Raw genomic sequence first — 20,579 nt, 5'->3', positions numbered from 1 at the left:
GTGCTTTCAGAATGGGGTGGAGGTCTCGTTAGACCGTTAGAAGGCTCGCAGAGCCAGCGCTGGGGCTGACTGACAGTGAGTATGTCTCGCGGCAGAAGGTGTGTTTGGCCCAATAATTGAAAACATTATTGTATGTGTTTCCCATGGAAACACTCCAGCCTCCATTATTATTACTAATACTATTATTATTATTATTATTAATACTACTATTATTATTAATACTATTATTATTACTACTACTATTACTGTTATAAATATGATTACTATTACTTTTATTATTATTACTATTACTGTTATAAATATTATGATTACTACTGCTATAACTGTTATAAATATTATTACTACTACTATTAATGTTATTAACATTATTATTATTACTTTTATTATTACTACTATTACTATTTATTATTATTATTGTTATTTCTATTATTAGTACTATTATAAATACTTTTTTCCATTTAAAGTTGGATTGTAATAATTGTATTAAGTAACAAAGTTCCTCCTGGGATATCGGGATGGGGAGCGTGGCAGCATTTTGTTTACCGGAACCCCAGGCTGACGGTATAACGGAGTCGTTTTGCTTTCACTCTGATCCCCGTCTGCAGGAATATTTTTATGTTTTTGGGGTTTTTTTGGAGGGGGGGGGTTCAGGGTGGCCGTTCATGCTGAGGTTATTGGGATTCCCCACGTTGGATCTCAATAAGTGTTTTGTTTTGTCCGCCGGTCATACCTGTCTGTGTTGAGCTAGACCACAATAACACATGACTCGATTCATTCGGCTGCGATGGGAAGCAAGGCGTGGACTTTCGGAACGAAGGGGGAAAAAATGTGTTCTATTTTCAGAAATAAATAGGGAGCTGACGGCGTTTAGTAAATGGTGTAATAGCTAGTGTATAAAATGAGCGGACACCCAGCTGAGATGGTTGACCCACTTAAGGAAAATGTCAAAAGGACATTTTATTTCTTTCGACTTTAGGATCTGATATTCAGGATGTACATCTGATCTAAACGATGTAACATCCCAGAGATAATGTATCATTTAATCCCCCCATCCGTGGAGGGACTGTTGTGGCCTCCGGGCAGAATTTTTAAACATCCTTTTTTTTTTCTTCATGCCAGCTGCTGTGTCTCAGATCCAGGTTTTTACTGGAAAGTCCCTCTGTGAAGATGCTGAGGTCTCTGCTCTTGTGTAGAATGAACTGTCTGAGCAGACAGAGGCACGTTGTGTAGAGTACGTCTGAGGCCAGCTCTGTCTGGGATCGCGTCCCTCGCCCCAATATCTTTCACGCTGCTTCCTTTTCCCGTCTTGTTCCTACAAAGAAAGGGGAAACGCCGCTATTCCGTCCGGAATGAGTCTTCAGGTCCCACTGGTCTGATTGAAGTAGATCCGTTGAGCCGACACCCAGCAGAGGTGGCCGAGCCACTGCAGATGATTTCAGATGTCTTTTTAATGCAATAATTTAAACCAAGTCATTGGGCTCGGTCCAGGGGCTGCTGAATTCCTGGTCGGAGTTAGGATTTAGTGAATACTGGGCATTAATGAGCTATTTACTAAGGGTGCGTTTTAGTGTTTGTGGTCTGCGTAGGGCTGGGGTTCTGGCACGTATTTTTTTTTTTTTTTGTATACGATAGCAGGAAACAGTCCCGTCTCGCTGTGACTCCCGCACCAAGATAGTGTTTGAAGAAAGGGTGTATCAGCGAGGCGAGTTGTGCACGGAATCGGTAACCCGAGTGTTTACAGGCTCCTCCTTTGTTCCTTTTCTCCCAGCGTTCGGGAAGCGTGGCCACGAACAAAGTATCCGCTTTTTAATCTTAAACGCTGATTAACCTTTAGCGACATTGTATTAGCTCCTCCCACAAGGTAGTAGACGCATGGAATGCCTTTCCTGTTGAAACCTGATGTAACCCATGGGCTCCCGGACAGACAGACAATGTGTGGTTATTTTCTTTTAGTGAGCGTCGGAGTGAAGGCTCGCTGTTTGTTTGTTAATCCCGCTCCCTTTATTCGCTCAGCTTTGCCACTTCCTGCTGTGCTCCGTAAACGGTCTGACTACTCCATAAAGGACGTCACCTTAAGCAAAGGTCACTGTGTACAGGGTTCACCCTCCTAATCTCCCTTCCTGACCCAGGGTGGATGGGCCCCGGCTGGGAGTTGTCGTTGTGGACGTTGTGGCCTCTACCAGAGACTCCGAATTTCTTGAGATTTGGGTCGGAAAATGTTTGCGTCTCTAAGGTTTTTAGCTCATTTATTTTCCTTGGCGTTGGGCTTCTGTGGCTCCCATGCTGTGGTCTGCGGACCACCGGAGTCACAAGCGACGTCCGCGTTACTTGGGATAGAGTTACATGCGGAGATCAGAACATTTTCTGCTTAGAAACATAGAATGAAATTCCCTCTCGGAATTAACCACTTCTGCTGGGAGGCTGTTCTACATATCTACCACCCTCTGTAAAGTAAAACGTCCTTACATTACGCATGTAAACATACTCAAACAAAGCGCTCTTTCTGCGATTGGCAGCACATACTAAGACATCTGAAAGGGTGCTAAACATGTACATAAAAATATAAGCAAATATTGTAACCATGTATTACAAATATTTGTTATTTTAATTGAAAGATTGAAATATAAATATTTTTGTTTTTCCTAAACACACAAACTCACGTCTCCTAAGGAACAGTTACATAACGAAGCATTCTGTTGACTTCTGTTGCTCGGGTTTCGCCCCTTTGTGGACGCGGCGAGGTCACTGACTTCCGTGGGTTAAATATAGGTGTAAGGAGTTTGTCCAGAAGCTGCAGTTCCGCTTTTGGAGCAAAATGCAGCTTTAGAAACAAGATTTCGGGGGACCGGTGAACGCCCGGACCCTTCCCAGAAATCATTCTTAAATTCTGAATGAGAACAAAATTCTGCTATTAAACAGGGAATTCTTAATTGTCACATGACACGCACACAGGCACTGATAGGCTGTTGTCATAGGAACTCAAAATGAGGTTGATACGTTTCTGTAGTGCTTCCCGAAGACAGAATACAATGGCGCCTCTGCTAAGGTTCCACATTCTCGACAATGCAGCTTTCAAACAATTGTTACCTCCTCAAACCATCACCTCCCTGGGACCTTCATCTTAACCCAATTTGTGAGATTATCCCTCCCCAATTGGTCCTCTGGGGGTTGGTTCCTGAAGATGAGTTTAATAAGACTTTAGTAATCTTAAGACGAGACATCAGGAGGATGCCCAGTGGGCAGTGATCTTTTGGTTGGTGGTAATGAAGTTCTCTGTAGAACGTGACCTTCAGAGACCATTGGGTCCTAGTGGGACCATTAAGGAGACATGGCCTTCAGAGACCACTGGGTTCTAGTAAGACCATGGCCTTCAGAGACCACTGGGTTCTAGTAAGACCGTTAAGGAGACGTGGGCTTCTGAGACCGCTGGGTTCTAGTAAGACCGTTAAGGAGGAAGTTCATGGAGAAATAGCGCTCTATTATCACAAACATCGTAATAAATTGACAATTTGTTAATAATTAAACAGTGCGTTCTACTAATTAACGTTTATTATCGTTGGGTACGTATCACGGCCACAATCTGTTACTGGATGGAAATTATGCCGATTTAAGTTTTTAGTGTTTTTCGAGGGAAATGAGGCTATAATGAATATTCTTGACTTCCATTAGTGTCCACAAATTACTGAAAACGCATAAAACCATTAAAAGGAAATTAACTCGAAATCTGGTTTTCCTCCACTAGCTATCATTTAGCTCTCGGTCTCATCGAGGAACTCGCTATTTTTATATATATTTTTTATATATATATTTTATATATACCGGTATATATTTGTAGATGGCAATATTTATATTTTTATTTTGTAAAACAAAACAAAGAGCCTAAATATTTACATTTTAATTTATTTTTAATCTATTTCAAAAACTTTCATTGTTTATTATGTGTTCTTGACCAGAGTTCTATATCCCTCGTTTACAGCATTTAAAGTTGGCCGAAATTTAAGGAATCTCAAATTTAGTACAGATTGGACAAAATATTCTATTTATAATATACAAAATGTTAAATATGTTATCGTATTTATTTTATAATATTATAATCATTTTATATTGTTGTTTAATATTATTATTATTATTGTTTTTATTATTTAATATTATTATTGTTTTATTTTTTTAATCACTTATTACATTTGCTGGTCTAAGCTCATCCCTAAGTAATAAGGTGGAACCAGGCAAATTCTGTAATTAAAGAAAAAGTGTTTTTTTGTCCTTAATTTAAAAAAAAAAAAAAAAAAAAAGCACATACATGCTGTCCGTGAACAGAAAGCGGTTTCTCATTCCCAGAAGCACTACTTCGGCCCCTGTGGGAGGAAGCCCCTTTAAGTCATCAGAGCGGCGTTTAATCTGCCATCTCTTCCTGTGCTGTGAAGTGTAGGTGTAACTGGGCTGAGCTTTGGTCAGATCCTCGTCTCACACAATGAGGAGACTGCTGTGCACTTGAAAGAAGTAGCCCGCACAATGCTGTCTATTCTAGTCCTGGCCAGGGTTTCTGCGCCGAGTTGAGTTTTTTTGGATTTCAATGGACTTCTTGTATGCTGTAAGAAAACGGGATGTCTCGGAGCAGCAGAGGCTGATGGGAACGCTTTGAGTGGTAGATTCAAAGGATACGATGACATCAAAGAACGTTTTTTTTTCTCCTTTTGAGGCCTTCAGAACATGTCTTCTTCATAGTGGACCCCCCAGGTTAAAGTGCAGAAAGACAGACTGTTATGTGAATGCTTTGAAGAAGTAGTCCTTTATAGGAAACAAACAGCCTTCACGTAGAGGTGGTAGTTTTTCTTTTCTTTTCCCTTTTTTTTTAATGCGACTTGAGGCAGCTTGGGATCATGGGACATTTTATTGCCACTTCCTTCTGTTAACCTTCACTTCCTGATCGCTTTATGGCAGACTGTAGTAATTACTCATTATCGGGGCTCCTACTATACAAAAGGAGGTGACTGCTGTGGCCCATACCATTTCATCCAGTGGGGGGGGCACTTATTGCCATAGCAACCATTCCATCCGATCCTATAGTAGTTTTTATTCTCCAATAAACAGTGAAGCGGGAGAGACAAGGGAAGGAATAATGTGTTTCACTATTAGCGGCAGCCATTGTTTTCTCTAAATTTCGCTTTTGTGATGCCCATCCTTGGAAGACGTTCCTTGAATCAAAAATGACATCACTATATGGGGGTGACATAACTGTGAGAGGCGCTCGGAAGCTCTCCTGAAGGATTCTGGAATGGATGAGGAGTTGGGTAGGAATGGTGGCCTCTTGGCTGCTGTTGTATGGCCTCTTTCCATGGAATGGTCCTCTCTGTTGGGTGTGGAGACCATTACCATGTAAGATTGAATGGTGGCGTGAAACGCGAGCGTGCGTTCTTCCTGTGTGTCCGGCCGGTAATATGGTTACGTCCTGGGTGATAGTTTGGTTCCTGCGTCAGATGGAGAGTTAATTGTACATTATTTGAGCCGGACGGTCTCCTCGGAGTCTGCGGCCTCGCTGTGACCTGCCTCGCTGTCTAGGTTAAGATGTCCTTATGTTATGGAATCTCATGCATCATAATCCGCGGTAGGATTAGAAAAGCGGGGCTACCAGATCGGGTGAAGAAGAACGTATCGAAAGATGTCTATAATCTCGTTGTACATCGCTGCGGAATATGATGGTGATATATATATATATATATATATATATATATATATATATATATATATATATATATATATATATATATATAATGATTATAATAATCCTACATCATAAACATAGAATTTTTATTTATTCTTTAGGAATGTTTTTGCTGGTCTTGAAAAATATTTGTTTTTTTACATTTTGGAGAAATAGTTTTCCGAAATCCTGAAATTCCAAGTCTGTCCCGTCATTAGGTATTCCAATATTTAACCTGGAATCATACGGGATTAGAAGAAAAAGAGATTCTGGTGTAAAATAATGTTATCGTCATAGCAACCATCACAATGGTCCCATCAGCAGTAACGTTCCACTGGTTGCTGTGATAACAGGACAAGTGTAGTATCTGCATCACACTCCCCCATTAAAAAAGGATTTTTGGGACAAATTTAGGAACGAGTCACACTGCTTTCTGTTCAAAAACTGAAAAACCCAAAGAATGAATTTTTTATTTTTCAAAAACTGCAGTTTTGGGCACTTTTTTCCCTTTTCTTTTGTTTATTAAAATGTAAATATAAATACATAAAAATAAACTCTGCTCTGAAGACTTTGTCCTTTAATCATGCGTTGGTCTCATCTTAGATTCAGGAGCCATTATATGTCTATCCCGTGCATGTATAAGTTGCCCCACTGTATTAGCCTCTACCAATTCTGGGGTGAGGCTGTTCTATTGATCTACCACCCTCTCAGTAAAATAAAAAGGAATCTTAGCCATGTTCTGGAACTATAAGCTATCCTGGTAAAATAGACATCCAGATATCACGCGACGAGCGGTACGCTGTCTGGTAGTAGCGTAATATCACACAGATGGATGTGTTGGAGGCCGTCTGCCTGGTAATGGAGCAGGATTGCAAAGCCTGTGTTAATTTATACAGCAAATTTCAGACATAATTAAGATGAATTTCGTCTCCTTGCGCCGGGGTCCAAGTCATAATCCAAGGAGATGCCTCAAAACCGCAGACAACGCGACCTCAGGAAGGATGAGTGCAAAACATTCATGTAACAATTGTCTTCTGCGGAGGAATGTTCAGAAACACGCACTTCGACATTCCTTACACGGTTCTACCTTACATGTAATGTAAGGAAGTCTTACTTTACTGAGAGGTGGTAACATTTTATATAAAAATGTAAATAATATGTATAAACAAAAAACAATAAAATACATATGTAAATATAATCTATAATATATATTATATAATATATATTATACAGTATAATATATGTAATATATATGGTATAATATATAAATCATATAATATATGTAATATATATTATATAAATCATATAAAATATATATATATAATATATAAATCATATAAAATATATCTATATAATTTTACTTACCTGCCACCTCTCTCCACTCGGCCACAGCAGCGGTGACGGAGGGGGGTCTCCCTCTCCTGCGAGGCGGCAGGTAAGTAACAATAATATAATATATCATATACTATATATATATATCATGTATATCTTATATATCAGATACAATATATATATATATATCAGATCATATATAATATATCATATATATGTATCATATATAATATATCATATATATATATCATATATATCATATATATATATCATATATATCATATATATATATCATATATATCATATATATATATCATATATATATATCATATATATATATATCATATAATATATATATATCATATAATATATCATATATATATATATATATCATATAATATATCATATATATATATATCATATTAATATATCATATATATATATCATATTAATATATCATATATATATATATATATATATATATCATATATATATATATATCATATAATATCATATATATATATCTCATATAATATATCATATATATATCTCATATAATATATCTCGTATAATATATATCATATATATATATATCTCATAATATATCATATATATCTATATCTAAAGATATCATATATAATATATATAAAATATTTGTCATGTATATTATATATAATATATATAAAATATATATATATATATAATCAGAAAAACAATGTTTCAAAGAATTTGTCTACTCCATAACCCATTTAAATGAGATCTGTCCTCTGAATCCTTCAACTCCAATCAAAAGAATTGTATACACAGTATGTTGTGGTGAAGTCCTATGCAGAAATAATGTTTAATATCGTACTAATGTATGCATTAGTGAAAATTACCATTTAAAGACCTATAAATTGACATTGTAGGCAGTCCTGATATGTTGAGTGACTTTTCCACCTCAAGCATCACTCTTTCTGGCAATGCTAATGAAGTCCTGTTTCTATAATGAAGTCCTTTAATCCATAGACTTTAATGAGTAGGAGAGTCCTACATGCGCTCCTGCCTTAATATGCACTTTAATACACATAATAGCACAGTGTGCCTCTTAAATTATCATCCTCTCCTCCTTGCAGGGGATTTCTGCAGATAACCCACTCCCCAAAATATATGCTCTCCACTCGGCTCCTAGTCTTTCAGGATATTTGGCTATTAGCCGATTGTAGTTTTTAAGTTTTTAAAGTTTTTTACTTTTTTTATATACCTCTGGTTGGCCACCTCCAGCAACTTCAAAGTCATTGAGGTCCAACTATAACTTTGAAAGTTCCCTCTTACTGGTTTAAAGTTGGTGATTAAGTTGTTGACTGGTTTGGTCTCCAGTGTATACCAGTAACGTTAGAAAACTGTGAGTGGGACGGCTTCCGCACACCTCCTAGGGATCTCCAAGCCTCACAAAGCCTTGGGGGTCCTCCGGTGCAAGAATAAATTGGCCAAACTGGGGCGGTTACTAAGAACCATCATCTTATGGGTTATGAAGGTTCCCCCAAAAAAATAATTCTGGGGGGGAATCCGACGGGGTGGTGAAAAAAATAATTTTATGGTAAAGAAGTTTCTATGGAATTAAACATTTCTGAATATAATAACTTTGAGCCAGTGATAAAAACATAAATGGAACCACCACCTGGTTATAATATGTTCACCTCTGCCTGCTATGCAAACAAACTCTGCACTAGGGTGATATGAGGTCAGGTTGATGATGTCACATAGTGGGCGGAGATACTGAATTTCTTCCCCGTTTTTGTTCTGCGGCTATACATCTGTTAAAAAATTCCACAGGATTGTGCGTGGGTTACTGTGTGATGATGCTGATGTCTGCTTTTTTATATATATATCGTCGATATACCTCTTGTCAGACTTGGGGTCCCGGGAGGGACGGGATCTGCTTCATCCCCCCCAAACTACAACCATGTTTCAGAGCAATATTATCAGGAAAGTGAGATATTTATCTGTGTTACGGGATTTAGTAGATACGGCCTTGGGTCTGTAGGGACCTCAGATGTCAATCCGGTAGTATTTGCCCTGCACGTATTGCTGCACCTCGTTGTGATGTCATAAGAAGATACCGTTTGCAAATGAACTGCTTCATTGGGGTGTTTCATTTTGGGGGGCTAATTACATTTAAAAAAAAATTACAGCTTCTCAAATGATGTGACAAATGCCGAAGTATTTTCCCCGTGTGTAATAGGTCGCCTTTTGTGATGTCATAGAACTATCCTCGCTGTTCGCTCAAGGTACATGTTAAGGGGGGGAGGATATTACTGTACACAGCGCTGGGGGGAGCATATTACTGTATACAGTGCTGAGGATTATGTGTAAGGAGAAGAATATTTGCCTTTAACCTCTGTATGGCCTTTGCGTTGATCCAGGGTAATTTGCCACAATCTCCTCTGTTGAATGCCTCCCAATATCGATGAGTGTCTTTGGGTTTGTAGATACAATAAGGGGGTCCCGTACGGGTCCATGTTCTCCCCCTGATGGTTGCGTAGCTAGTTTTCTGGCCGGGTACAGAGAAAACCGCTCCGAGTGCTGAATCCACGGAACAAAATCTCTTCCCTCCCCACAAGTTCTTCTTCTCTCCAAATCCTCTGTAATTATGGTTTTTCTAGGTCTGTAAAGAACTCCCAACACATTCTTTATTTTGGGTTTCCTTCCATTTTTTTTTGATTATTCAAATTTTGGAAAAAGACTTAAAGAAGTCAGCGACCCGGTGGAATGTACCAGAGCCGGAGTGTACATTTTTAGATCATTCGTCGTCCATATTTATAGATTCTAAAGTAAAATGGGTATTTCAGAGAGCCTGTGGCAAAATGTGACACAACTAGCATCATCTATTCGGTTTCCTGAAGTTCTATGGAAGCTTCTCCCATGGCATACACACAAAGTGTGTCTCTAATACGTATGTGTTGCTTATTTTAATCTAGACATGCCGTTATTGAGCGTTTAGCGCAGAAAAATTTAGGATCTGGGAAAACTAAAAGCTCATTGATCACGACGGTGACGACGGACGTATCACAATAGATGTTTATTGGAGAGAATGAGTAACCACTCGCTCTAGCCGATGTAGGTCACTGGTCTGCAGAAGACAGCGCCCTCTCGCACTCCGTCACATAGCAGACGACCCCAGAGAGCGCAGACTTTCGGGAATCGAGGCTTTGTTCCCGGCTCCTGAATCACTGTGTGTTGTGTGTTGCTTGGGGACCAGGGCCGATCTAAGCCTGTGATCTGGTGTCATTGTCCTGAGAAACCCTATTTAACTGGTTTAACCCCTACATCGCCTGAAGCAAAATAGGGCCACGATCCTCCATAATATTAACCCTTCAGAGCACTTGGTCCATTTCTTTATAAACCCAAAACAGGTCTCATGTTTTTTTTTTTTATTATTCCTCATATTTAGTGCAAAATATCGGTACATACTTTATCAAAGAAACCGATTGAAATGGTTAAAAGAGAGGGGGTCTCATTTGCTAACCCGCTGAAGGTTAACTCTGAATCTTTATTACTCACTGTAGAACCCTTTTTATTAAAGATTGGACTTAATCATGCTCCAAAATGCAGGTTTTTCTGCTCAAAGCGTTAATAGCTTGCATGCCATTAACCCTTACTTGCCCATAAGTGTTCTCTGTATAGTCCTGCCATCTCATGTTTTAGAAGTAGAGAGACAGTTATTCATTTCATGGTTCTAATGAAATGGTAGAATGAAAAAATAAATGTATCCATAATAAAAAACCTTCCTTGTTTTGCTTGAGATGTAAATATAACATAAATATATATATTTTTTTAGCTCATCTTGTATGGTATTTTTATTTTCATGGGCAGCTTTCCATAAAATTAAATCAATCCTAATGCCATGGAGTATATGAAATATATTTTTATTAACGTTTCATTAATTTTCCATCTTTATATTTCAATACAACAACAGAAATAAAAGGTAAAGGTCATAATATAATGTGTCATTATAACATATGCATTTTAATTTAAAGAAAGAAAGGAAGTAATGCTTGGAATATAATTTACTTTTACACTTAATTGAGTTTCAGGAGGGGGAATATAGATGACCCAGAGACAGGCGTCTAGATCAGGGTTGTGTATCTATTTCTGGAGGGGTGTATGGCTTTTCAGTACATGGGCACAGTTGTGCGATGGTTAATAATGCGTTATGCTGTAACGTAGGTAATACCGGGCGCTCCCGGCCTCATGCGTGTTATTGTGTTATTGTGTGAGTGTGTTCACCCCTCCGGCCTACGCTTCTACAACTTGCTGCGTTTAGCAGAAATGCAAGCCCTACTAATGACTTCAACGAGGGGGCTCTGCTGGAAGCTCCCTCGCAATTATCCAGCGGAAAATCCTCCTATCCATGCTATTTTTTTTAACCCTTTAAATCCTCTTCAGCTCCTTGGAGTTAAGTGGGCAGCAAGATACACCCGACGGTCCTTCAAAAGCCCAGAAACCACATTTGGTTCCCCGTTCCAACAAATTTCATGCATTTTAAACCCTTTGTGGTCCGGAAGAGATGCAAAGATATCTAGTTATAGGGGCTGCTGCAGAACTACTATGCATCACATTCAGGGATCATATGCTTTTGGTGAATGATTTACTATTTTAGAAGGTTCGGGTTATCAGTCAGCTCCTTCCTCCACATTTAAATTCTGTAAATCATCATAAATCCAATCTCCATTACCAGGAAATATTTTCTTTACATGGCTTAGCTTCCCAGTGGAGTTGCTAGGGCTCGTTTTACTGTTCACCTTACTCCAGACTTATCTTCAAGACCAAGGACTGATTAAGTATTTAAGGTGGGGGCTTTAAACAAGCTTTCCTTATTTAATTTCAGAGCTGGCGTCCACCACTACCTGTGATCTATTGATAACTGATTCAATATAAAATGTATAGATTTAACATATTCTTATTTGATCTATACATTTACTAGCGGTTTATTAACGGTATTGGGAAAAGGTGTCCAGTTTTCAGGATTTTTGGCTCTCGTTTTCATTCAGCCATTTAAAATACTTTTTCTTTGTAAATCTCTGTCCACCTGCTTGATTTTTTTACCTATACATTGCCTATGTCTGCTGCAGCGGAGGCTCATGGGAGTTGTAGTTCACTAGACCATTATTGATTACATGGCGCTGTTGAGGATTATGAGAGCTGAGCAGATGGAAAGCTTCTGGGTTGCATGCACATGTTCTCCAAAATTCGCTTTAAACCCCTTTCCCACCGTTCTTTTCATCCTCCTACCCACCCTTACTTCCTCTCGGGTCCCTTTCACTTTCTAAACCACCTCTCGGTTAATAGGCTCTGTCTCTTTTTTTTTTCCTAGACCCCAAACCTTCTCGTTATCTGTGGAGTGTCCGCTCCTTGCTCCATCCCCTTGTCACTTCATTTACATGCAGCCACATGCTTTCTCATCTTCATGCTCCAGGAAGGTTCACGTTAAATCTATCTAAACCCAGAATTTCAATGAGAACTTCCTGCTTTCTCTTTTTGTGAATAGCAGTGTGTCTCTGTCTTTCACGCTGTCTCTTGTTACCTTGTTATTTCTCTCCTTTTCTGTGCCCTCTTGGAAATCGCTGTCTGTCCCCGTCATCGCTGTGTCGCAGAACAGCCTCCAAACGCCATCCTCATCTACCAAGGTATGTATGATTTGGTTTTGGGCATAGATTAGCGAGATTACCTAAATATTTGAGGGAATCGGGGAGGGGGAGTATTCCATAAGCACAGTACGGTATCATATGGACTTCCGCCATGGACTTTGCAATCTATATGTATGTAGTGCTATGTCTACACCTTACGAAACCTAAGCTCTACATATTTTTTATTCTCGAGGTGGGGGTCAACGTACCAAATTCCTTAATGTTTGTTGTCTTAGTACTCAACGATCGTTTGCGGTAGAAAAACAGGATGACCTCGTTCTTATTGTCTTACATGCAATTGAAAAGCTTGTGACAGAGTATTGACCTCTTGTTTATGCAATGAAACGCTAGACCTCGTTTGTAAGCGGTAACTTATTGGTCTTCAAAGCAGTGGAACCTTGACTGTTGGAGAACACCAGTAAGAACATGCTTAGAATTTCTCGTTTTGGAAGGAACGAGGAATGTTTCTGCATCTTCTAACTTTTTGTGTGGTGTTACATTTCGTCTAAAAAATACAAAGTAAAGTTGGCCAAGGTGTTTTATTGAGTCATTTTGCCCAATCCATCTGTGATCGAATGGACCTATCCTTGTAGGCTTTTAATCTGTTAATTTTATAAGAATGTCCAATTGTAGCTATTGATGAGAAGCTGAGAAGTAGATGGAGATAAGAGTCAAATCTAGTATGATCTGTCTGAGGATCATGGGAACAACCTAACATGCTGGACCCTCGTGGGTGGCCAGTCAGTTGTCTTCTGCTGTTCCTCATGTAGACAGCTGCATGGTAGATGAGATTTTTGTGAACTAACTTGTATCTGTCTTTCTCCTGCCCAATTCACCCACGGCCGTCTCGCCTCCCGTCCAGCCCTATTGCTTCCTGGTAAGATGTTACCGTCAACGTGTCTTGTGTTTCCAACCATGTCATGCCATCTTTCTTTTTCCTTTGTGTGGAAACTTTGAATCCTTTGACCCTTTTCTACACCCACATCCTAAATTCCAGAGGATTCAGCCTGATGCCCATGTACATCTTATACTCCTCCGAGTATTTTTGAGACTTTTTATCAAAGTACGCAGAACAGCATCTTTGATTGTCAAGCTCATGATACAAGACTGCCATATTGTCTCACCTAGAATGGTTAATCTCAACGTTACTGTCACAATAAGTACAAAAACTTTTAATATTCTGGCAGGCGACTATCGCTTCCGGCAGTCTTCGGAGCAGGAGCAGATAGTGACCGTCCCATTCCATAAGATCCTTATTCTCTTTATCATGGCAGATGTTCTTCTTCTTGCGCTGTTGCGTTGCAGGTCGCGCTGGCTCTTAAATGGTTACTTTGGACGAATGACAACCTGCTACCAAGTTTTAAGTACTTTGTCCTGTGTTTGAATTCCGTTTATTCCTGAATACCGACAGCGCCGAGAGCGTGTGCTAAAGAATTCAAAGTATGCTGCAAGCTTCACATTGATTTTTAGTTAGTTTTTTTGTTCCTCTTCAGGCCCACATTTTACTTTGTTTATGCACTTTGTATTTACTACCAGAAAAGCTTTAGGTATCTATCCACTCATCAACGCGTCTTCTAAACGGCATTGTTTTAATCCTTCATTCTCTACAAGTTCCACAGTTTCGTATACACCGGCAGCCGTTAACCTTGACTTTATCCTTCGCGTTGTTAGTCTATAGGTTAGCCGCCTGTTTTAAAAACATGCGTAGAACACATAATAAAGCTTTAAGGATTTTTGTGATTGTAAAAAATTGTAAATTTATTTAAGAAAAACCCCACACTATATTCTAAATTGGTCTTCGGCCCCATTATCATTGTTGGGTGTGTTTGCGATGTAATCAGAAAAGCTCATTGATGGCGATCGATTTGCTCAAGATAAGGAAAAGGGTAGATGTTCCATCACAGAATTTCAACGTATTTCTAGAGCGCAAGGAGATCCCGTAGCATTAATATAGTAGCGTAGCGTAACCATGAAGCAAAAACACATTGACTGGTAAAGGTGGAGGGGGTTGATCATCAAGGTCATCAGGTGATCATCAGGTGGGTAACAGTCTGCTTCAGATTTGGGGCTCAAATTTGGGGCAAATGAGTATCCAAAAAGATGTATTATCATTATCCTTTACTTATATGGCGCCAACAAGTTCTGCCAATTTAAGATTAGCCCATACATTAGGTAAAGGGGGTCTGACTCGCAGGCTTACAGATGTTTGTAGTAAAAGTTATTATCTATGGCTACCATGGTTAATTGAACTGGTTTGTGTATCCCCGGCTTGTCTTTACTCCTGGCTCCCGTGTTTTTGGGCTGGCTCTTACGTATGGAGGGAACTTGTTGAATCCTTTTGTGTTAAATGGGTCTTCAGTTACCCAGACGCTGCTTTTGTTGGAGAAAGGGCATAGTACTTTTGAGTACGTTGTAGAAAAGACAACCATGCCAAGACGTGATGGCAAACGGCTCCGTCTTGGAGATATGCCATTTGGGAGGCAATTTCAGAGAGATGGTGAAGAGAGGACAACTAACTTCACTGTTGGCAAACATTGTTTCCAACATACGCGAACCAAAAAATAACTGATCATTGTGTTCATCGAAAAACTGGGCATTTAGTTATTTAATCTCCAGTTAATCTCCACACGTTTTTTTAATCAGATATTTGACAGAACAGATTAATTTTGCCTGTTGTCTAGAATTAAGAAAAGTGTTAATACATTGAATCTCTTTCTTTTATGAAAATTATTCTCTGTGAAGATGCTCTTTAGGTTTAAAGCCATACTTGTTCATAGTCTTGTGTTTCATAACCTAGGGATATCCCTCTACCCCAATAATTTCCTTATATGGAAAGGGTGACTGGGTCCTCGGGGGTGGGAATTAGCCAGTGTAGAGTGTAACAGAGCAGGAAGTGAGTGGAGCTACATGCCAATTATCTATTTACAATGACCCTCAGTGGCGAATCCAGAAAGTTTTTGCTTACGCTATGTGGGGATTTAGGCTTCGGAAAAAAACTCATAGCTGGTTAACAATGAGTGAATTTTTAGATATACATTCTTGCTAAAACTACAGGATATCTACAAGATTTATAATCCTGGATTAATGATTTCAGAGCCACAAGGCTACTATGTAGAGTGCTAAACACCCCCCTCCCCACCCAGGTAGTTTTCAAGGATAAAAATGGGTGTGTTCCTCACGTTTCTGCTAGTGAATGGGTTAAACCTTTATATGTTCTTGTTGATGTACCCTCTGTTCTACAGAAATGATGCGCATGTCCCGAAAAAACTTTTTATCTCCCTGATCTCTTCTTTTCCCAAGGGGTCAGCAGGGTGGTGTCAGCAGTCATTTCTTTTTGGCATCTCACTAGTTTTCATTCCGACATTCCCACAGTCTACACAGCCCCTTCTTTTTTTGTTTTTATGCGGCACCTTCAACAAAACCATAACCCCGCTGTCCCTCCCTCTGCTAGATCCAGTGAAGCTCCTACGGTGTTGAGGTTTATGAAGGCCTTCTGCCAAGTGACTTAGTCTACTCTTCATCTAAGCAGTCTCTAGTAACTCTTCCTCTCCAAAAATTTACATTGTATGCATGGGGTCTGTCTATATAAAGATCAGCAACAAAAGAGCCATCGTTGGTCGTCTTGTGACATCATCGTACTGTACTTTATGAAAATGCACAATTGTAGTGGATACTTTTTCTTCCTGCTTTTTCTGTGCTCTTTAGTCCTGTTGTAAACACAGATTAGCTAGTAGGCTGTCTCTCGCCTCTAATCCACAGTCTCTTGAACATGTCATTCCATTACCTTGAGTTTGGAGTTAATCTTTAACTTTTTCTGCTGCCTTGGATTTTAACTCCAATGTACAAGTAAAACCCATAAATGTATTAAGCAAAAAAAAAACTACATTCTGTGGCCGTAGATGCAGCAGTAATTTAAAGTTCTCCAAGATGGGTTGGTTTCACCGTCGGTTGGTATGACCCAAGAAGTGTTGGACAACCTCAGCTGTGTCCTTAAGCTTCTAACATGTAGGACTTCTATTCACACTCTGATTTGTGATGAAACACTGTCACGAATACTGCCCAACTGCAAGGTAACCCTTAAAAATATAGAGATCGAATCACCCAGGTCAGCAAAACAAATCCCATGTTCCTACGTACAAAACCAAAATCAACTTAGACAGACATAGGCCTGTATTGTGTGTTTCTTTTTTTTTCTTCTAAATACATCTATATACTGTAAAAAAAAAAATGATACATTTTGCACTTGTAATATGTTAGGACATGATTTACTTTTTTTTTTTAAATCCTTGGTCAAGCCTGGGGCCATAAAAAAAAAAGTTTGAGGACCATGAATGACTAAGGGGCCAGGAGTTAAATAACAATACCTTGTCTGTTGCTCCCTGAATATTATTTTTTCCAACTATAAAACATTTTGATACATAAAAAACCTTATTCCATTCTTGTATGTAACATTTCCCCTGTTTACTTTTCTTTTTCCCCTCCACCACCCTTACTTGTTTGCTGTCTTTATCAGATGCTTCTGTGTGTTCTAATCTGTCTATGGTGGAACATAGGGTATTAATCCCATTCCAATCCCTTTCCTCCTCCAGGTTGAGCAGCCTGTCTTCAGTTAGCGACGGAGCTTCAGAACGAAAGTCTCCGGGGCACCAGCGCCAGCCCTCTGAATGTAACGAGTCAACAGGTAACCGGATCACCTGTCCTTGTTAGAGGAAAGTCCAACGGTTGTGGTACAAAAATATTTTTGTACAGCGTGTTGGAAAAAATCAGAGAGAAACTCTAATATGCTTAACACAAAAGGTATTACAATCGCGTGAACGTGGTTTCATTTGTAGCATCCCACGTGGCTTTTCGTGGCACCGCTTTTTAACTACTACATTTTTATTGGTGGCAGCTAATGTTTTTGAATTACAATTAGTCATTATTAAGTTTCCCCCTAATTATTGGTTTATTCCACTTTTGTTCACACGATTCTAAAAGTGCTAGAGAGTCAGCTGGACAAATGGTGTTGGCTCCCCTACTGGCCATCGTTGGAACTGCATCCAACATGATGGCAGTTAAATATTGCACGATCTTTTTAGGTTTGGTCCAGCGCTGTGTCATTGTCCAGAGGGACCAGAATGGATTTGGATTCACAGTCAGCGGAGACCGAATTGTCTTGGTTCAATCAGTTCGTCCAGGTGAGTGACCACTAGGCAGATTCCTGGTACAACGTATTGGTTGTGTTCCCGCAAAAAAAGACTCTTAAATTCACTAGCAAATATAAAAAAAACCCTTAATATATAGACGTTCTCTGTATCTTAAAAAAATAAATTATAGAATCGACTATGAAATAAAAAATGTATTTGTTTGGCTGTGTTTCAGGTGGGGCTGCCATGCGAGCGGGCGTACAGGAAGGCGATCGCATTGTGAAGGTCAGTCACCTAAAACACATCAAAATGTTGCTTGTTTCTAAAAACACGTCTCTCTTCCATGTTGGAATTCTGGATTTACTTTGTGGGCTGGTGAGACATCTGCTTGGCTCAACCGTGTTTGAGATGCAACAGTCTTCTGGAATCTAGCAAATGTATCGCGGCTGTGTTTGAATATGATTGGCCAACATCCTTTGCCAAAACACCAAAATTATTTCTCCGCAGGTGAACGGTACTCTGGTTGCCAACAGCTCTCACATCGAAGTCGTCAAGCTCATCAAATGTAAGTCACCAATCGAGCTCTTAGTGATCTCAACTGATTTAGTATAACTTCATGCGAAAAGAAAGTATGATGAGTCTTTGGAAGATTGTGAAACACCCCAATGTCAACTGCCATCTCCTCGATTCTTCAGAATCGTCTCGTTCTGCTCGAATTGGCTGGTATTTTGTGAATGTTTTTATACGGAAATGTACCTTTCCTTTCTTTCCGTGTAACCAGCTGGAACGTACGTCGCGCTCACGCTGCTGGGCTCACCTCCTCCTTCTATGGGCATGTCCGGGTTTCAACAAGACTTTGGCTCTTCTGTTTCTCCACGGAATACACTTACAACGACGGTCCCTCCACCTCCTGCGCCTCCTCTCCCTCCTCCCCAACGCATAACAGGACCTAAACCACTGCAAGTAAGGACCATGGCCCAGCGCCTTTAGAAGTGGGGTTCCTAAGGACGCTGTAATAACTTTTTATAAAGTCGGGGTAACTTCCTCGAGAAATAATCCATGTTATGTATTTGACTTCAGGACCCTGAGGTGCAGAAACATGCCACTCAGATACTGCGTAATATGCTGAGGCAAGAGGAGAGCGAACTACAGGTAATTCCATACCAACATTTTGTAGTTTTCCATAGAAATGGAATTTTCAGGACTGGTTCACCGAAAACCAAAATAGAGCTCCTTTTGATCTATACATCATGTTATCCAAATGTTTTACTAATGTATACGTTTAAAAATTGCCATTTCAAGATAACTTAAATTTGCAACCATGTCTCGTTACACATATTAGATCTACTTTAAGCTTATTGGCTTTTTAAAAATGTATTTTTAATGATTTTTTTTCTTTTATTTTGTTACTGTCTTAAAGGATTTGTCTGCTGTTATAATGTGATGCGATAGTTATCCCGGGGTTCTTATTTAACGTAGAGCAGAACTTTAATGGATAGTTTTGTTTCTCTTAACACAGAACCTCTGTGAAAATTATAACAAAAGCCCGACCTCCGCGGTGCTGGAGCAGATCGAAGGCGCGAGGAGGAGGGTCTCCCAGCTGCAGCTGAAGATCAAGCAGGAGACCGGTGGCCCTGGGGTAAATCCCAACGACTAAACTGCATTTAGTCTTCTATGAGCTGGAGTATTTAAAAAAAATAAATAAAATGAAATTAAAAAAAAGAGCAGAGTATAAAAACAGCTAATTTAAATAATTCAGCAATCTTTGCTAAGGTTTAATAGCTCATTTCATTCAATTCCTGATTGAAGCAGAATTTCCAGCTATTTTATTATTATTTTTCTATATTTTTTTATATTTTTCTCTCTATCCATCTGGTGAAGAGCACAGGAATGCGCTCTTGTTTCATACCATACTGAGAGGTCCTCTCTGAGACCTACGGAGGGCCCTCCAATCTCATCCGATACTCAGTAACATACTAACATACAGTAACACGCTAACATACTAACAAAACTGCACACACACAGTAACATATTTACATGCACACAGGCACATACACGCTAGCATACTTACACACACCTGGCAATGCGGGGGCCTCCGTAACACCAGTGCTCGCATAGTTGGCTTAATTACTTATAAAAATGTTAATATAATGTATATACTATTTTTCTGTTGATTCATTTATAATAATTGTATATACATAATTTAGAACTGTTTGTGTGTTGTAGGATTTGCTGCGGACGTACAGTGACTGCGGCTCCGTGGGGTATAGGAATGTGGAGGGTGAGTTACTGATTTTACTTCTTCTGCAGTTATTGGCATCTCTATTTTTGATCTTATACATTGCTCCGTCTTATTAATTAACACGCCGACTGATGGATGTGGTAGTAATGACCCCACAGATTGTGGGTTAAGGGGTTCTTCTGAGTCCCTGTATGTGCCTGTTTAAGTACGTTAGCGTGTGTGTGTGTGTGTGTATGTAATGTTGGTGTGTTTACAGTGTATGTATACATATGTTACTGTGTATGTGAGCATTCTACTGTGTGTGTTACTGTGTGTGTAAGTATGCTAATGTGTGTGTTAGTGTGTCTGTAAGCATTCTACTCTGTGTGTTACTGTGTGTGTAAGTATGCTAATGTGTGTGTTAGTGTGTCTGTAAGCATTCTACTGTGTGTGTTACTGTGTGTGTAAGTATGCTGATGTGTGTGTTACTGAGTGTGTGTAAGTATGTTACTGTGTGTTACTGTGTGTGT

At 39.4% G+C, this 20,579-nt stretch overlaps 1 protein-coding gene across 1 annotated transcript in view; it reads left to right on the top strand.

Annotated features, from left to right (window-relative positions):
• Window positions 1-20,579, top strand: part of ARHGEF11 (Rho guanine nucleotide exchange factor 11) — a 48,703-nt gene that overhangs the window by 7,147 nt on the left and 20,977 nt on the right. The window contains exons 2-9 of the mRNA XM_053474696.1: window positions 17,292-17,383; window positions 17,781-17,879; window positions 18,064-18,113; window positions 18,336-18,393; window positions 18,610-18,791; window positions 18,909-18,980; window positions 19,348-19,467; window positions 20,055-20,109. Coding sequence (XP_053330671.1) covers window positions 17,292-17,383; window positions 17,781-17,879; window positions 18,064-18,113; window positions 18,336-18,393; window positions 18,610-18,791; window positions 18,909-18,980; window positions 19,348-19,467; window positions 20,055-20,109 — 728 coding nt within the window. The remainder of the gene's footprint in view (window positions 1-17,291; window positions 17,384-17,780; window positions 17,880-18,063; window positions 18,114-18,335; window positions 18,394-18,609; window positions 18,792-18,908; window positions 18,981-19,347; window positions 19,468-20,054; window positions 20,110-20,579) is intronic.

The sequence above is a fragment of the Spea bombifrons genome, chromosome 9 (assembly GCF_027358695.1).
Source record: "Spea bombifrons isolate aSpeBom1 chromosome 9, aSpeBom1.2.pri, whole genome shotgun sequence".
In the NCBI taxonomy this organism is placed as follows: domain Eukaryota; kingdom Metazoa; phylum Chordata; class Amphibia; order Anura; family Pelobatidae; genus Spea; species Spea bombifrons.
This window is presented reverse-complemented; position numbering and strand designations above follow the sequence as displayed.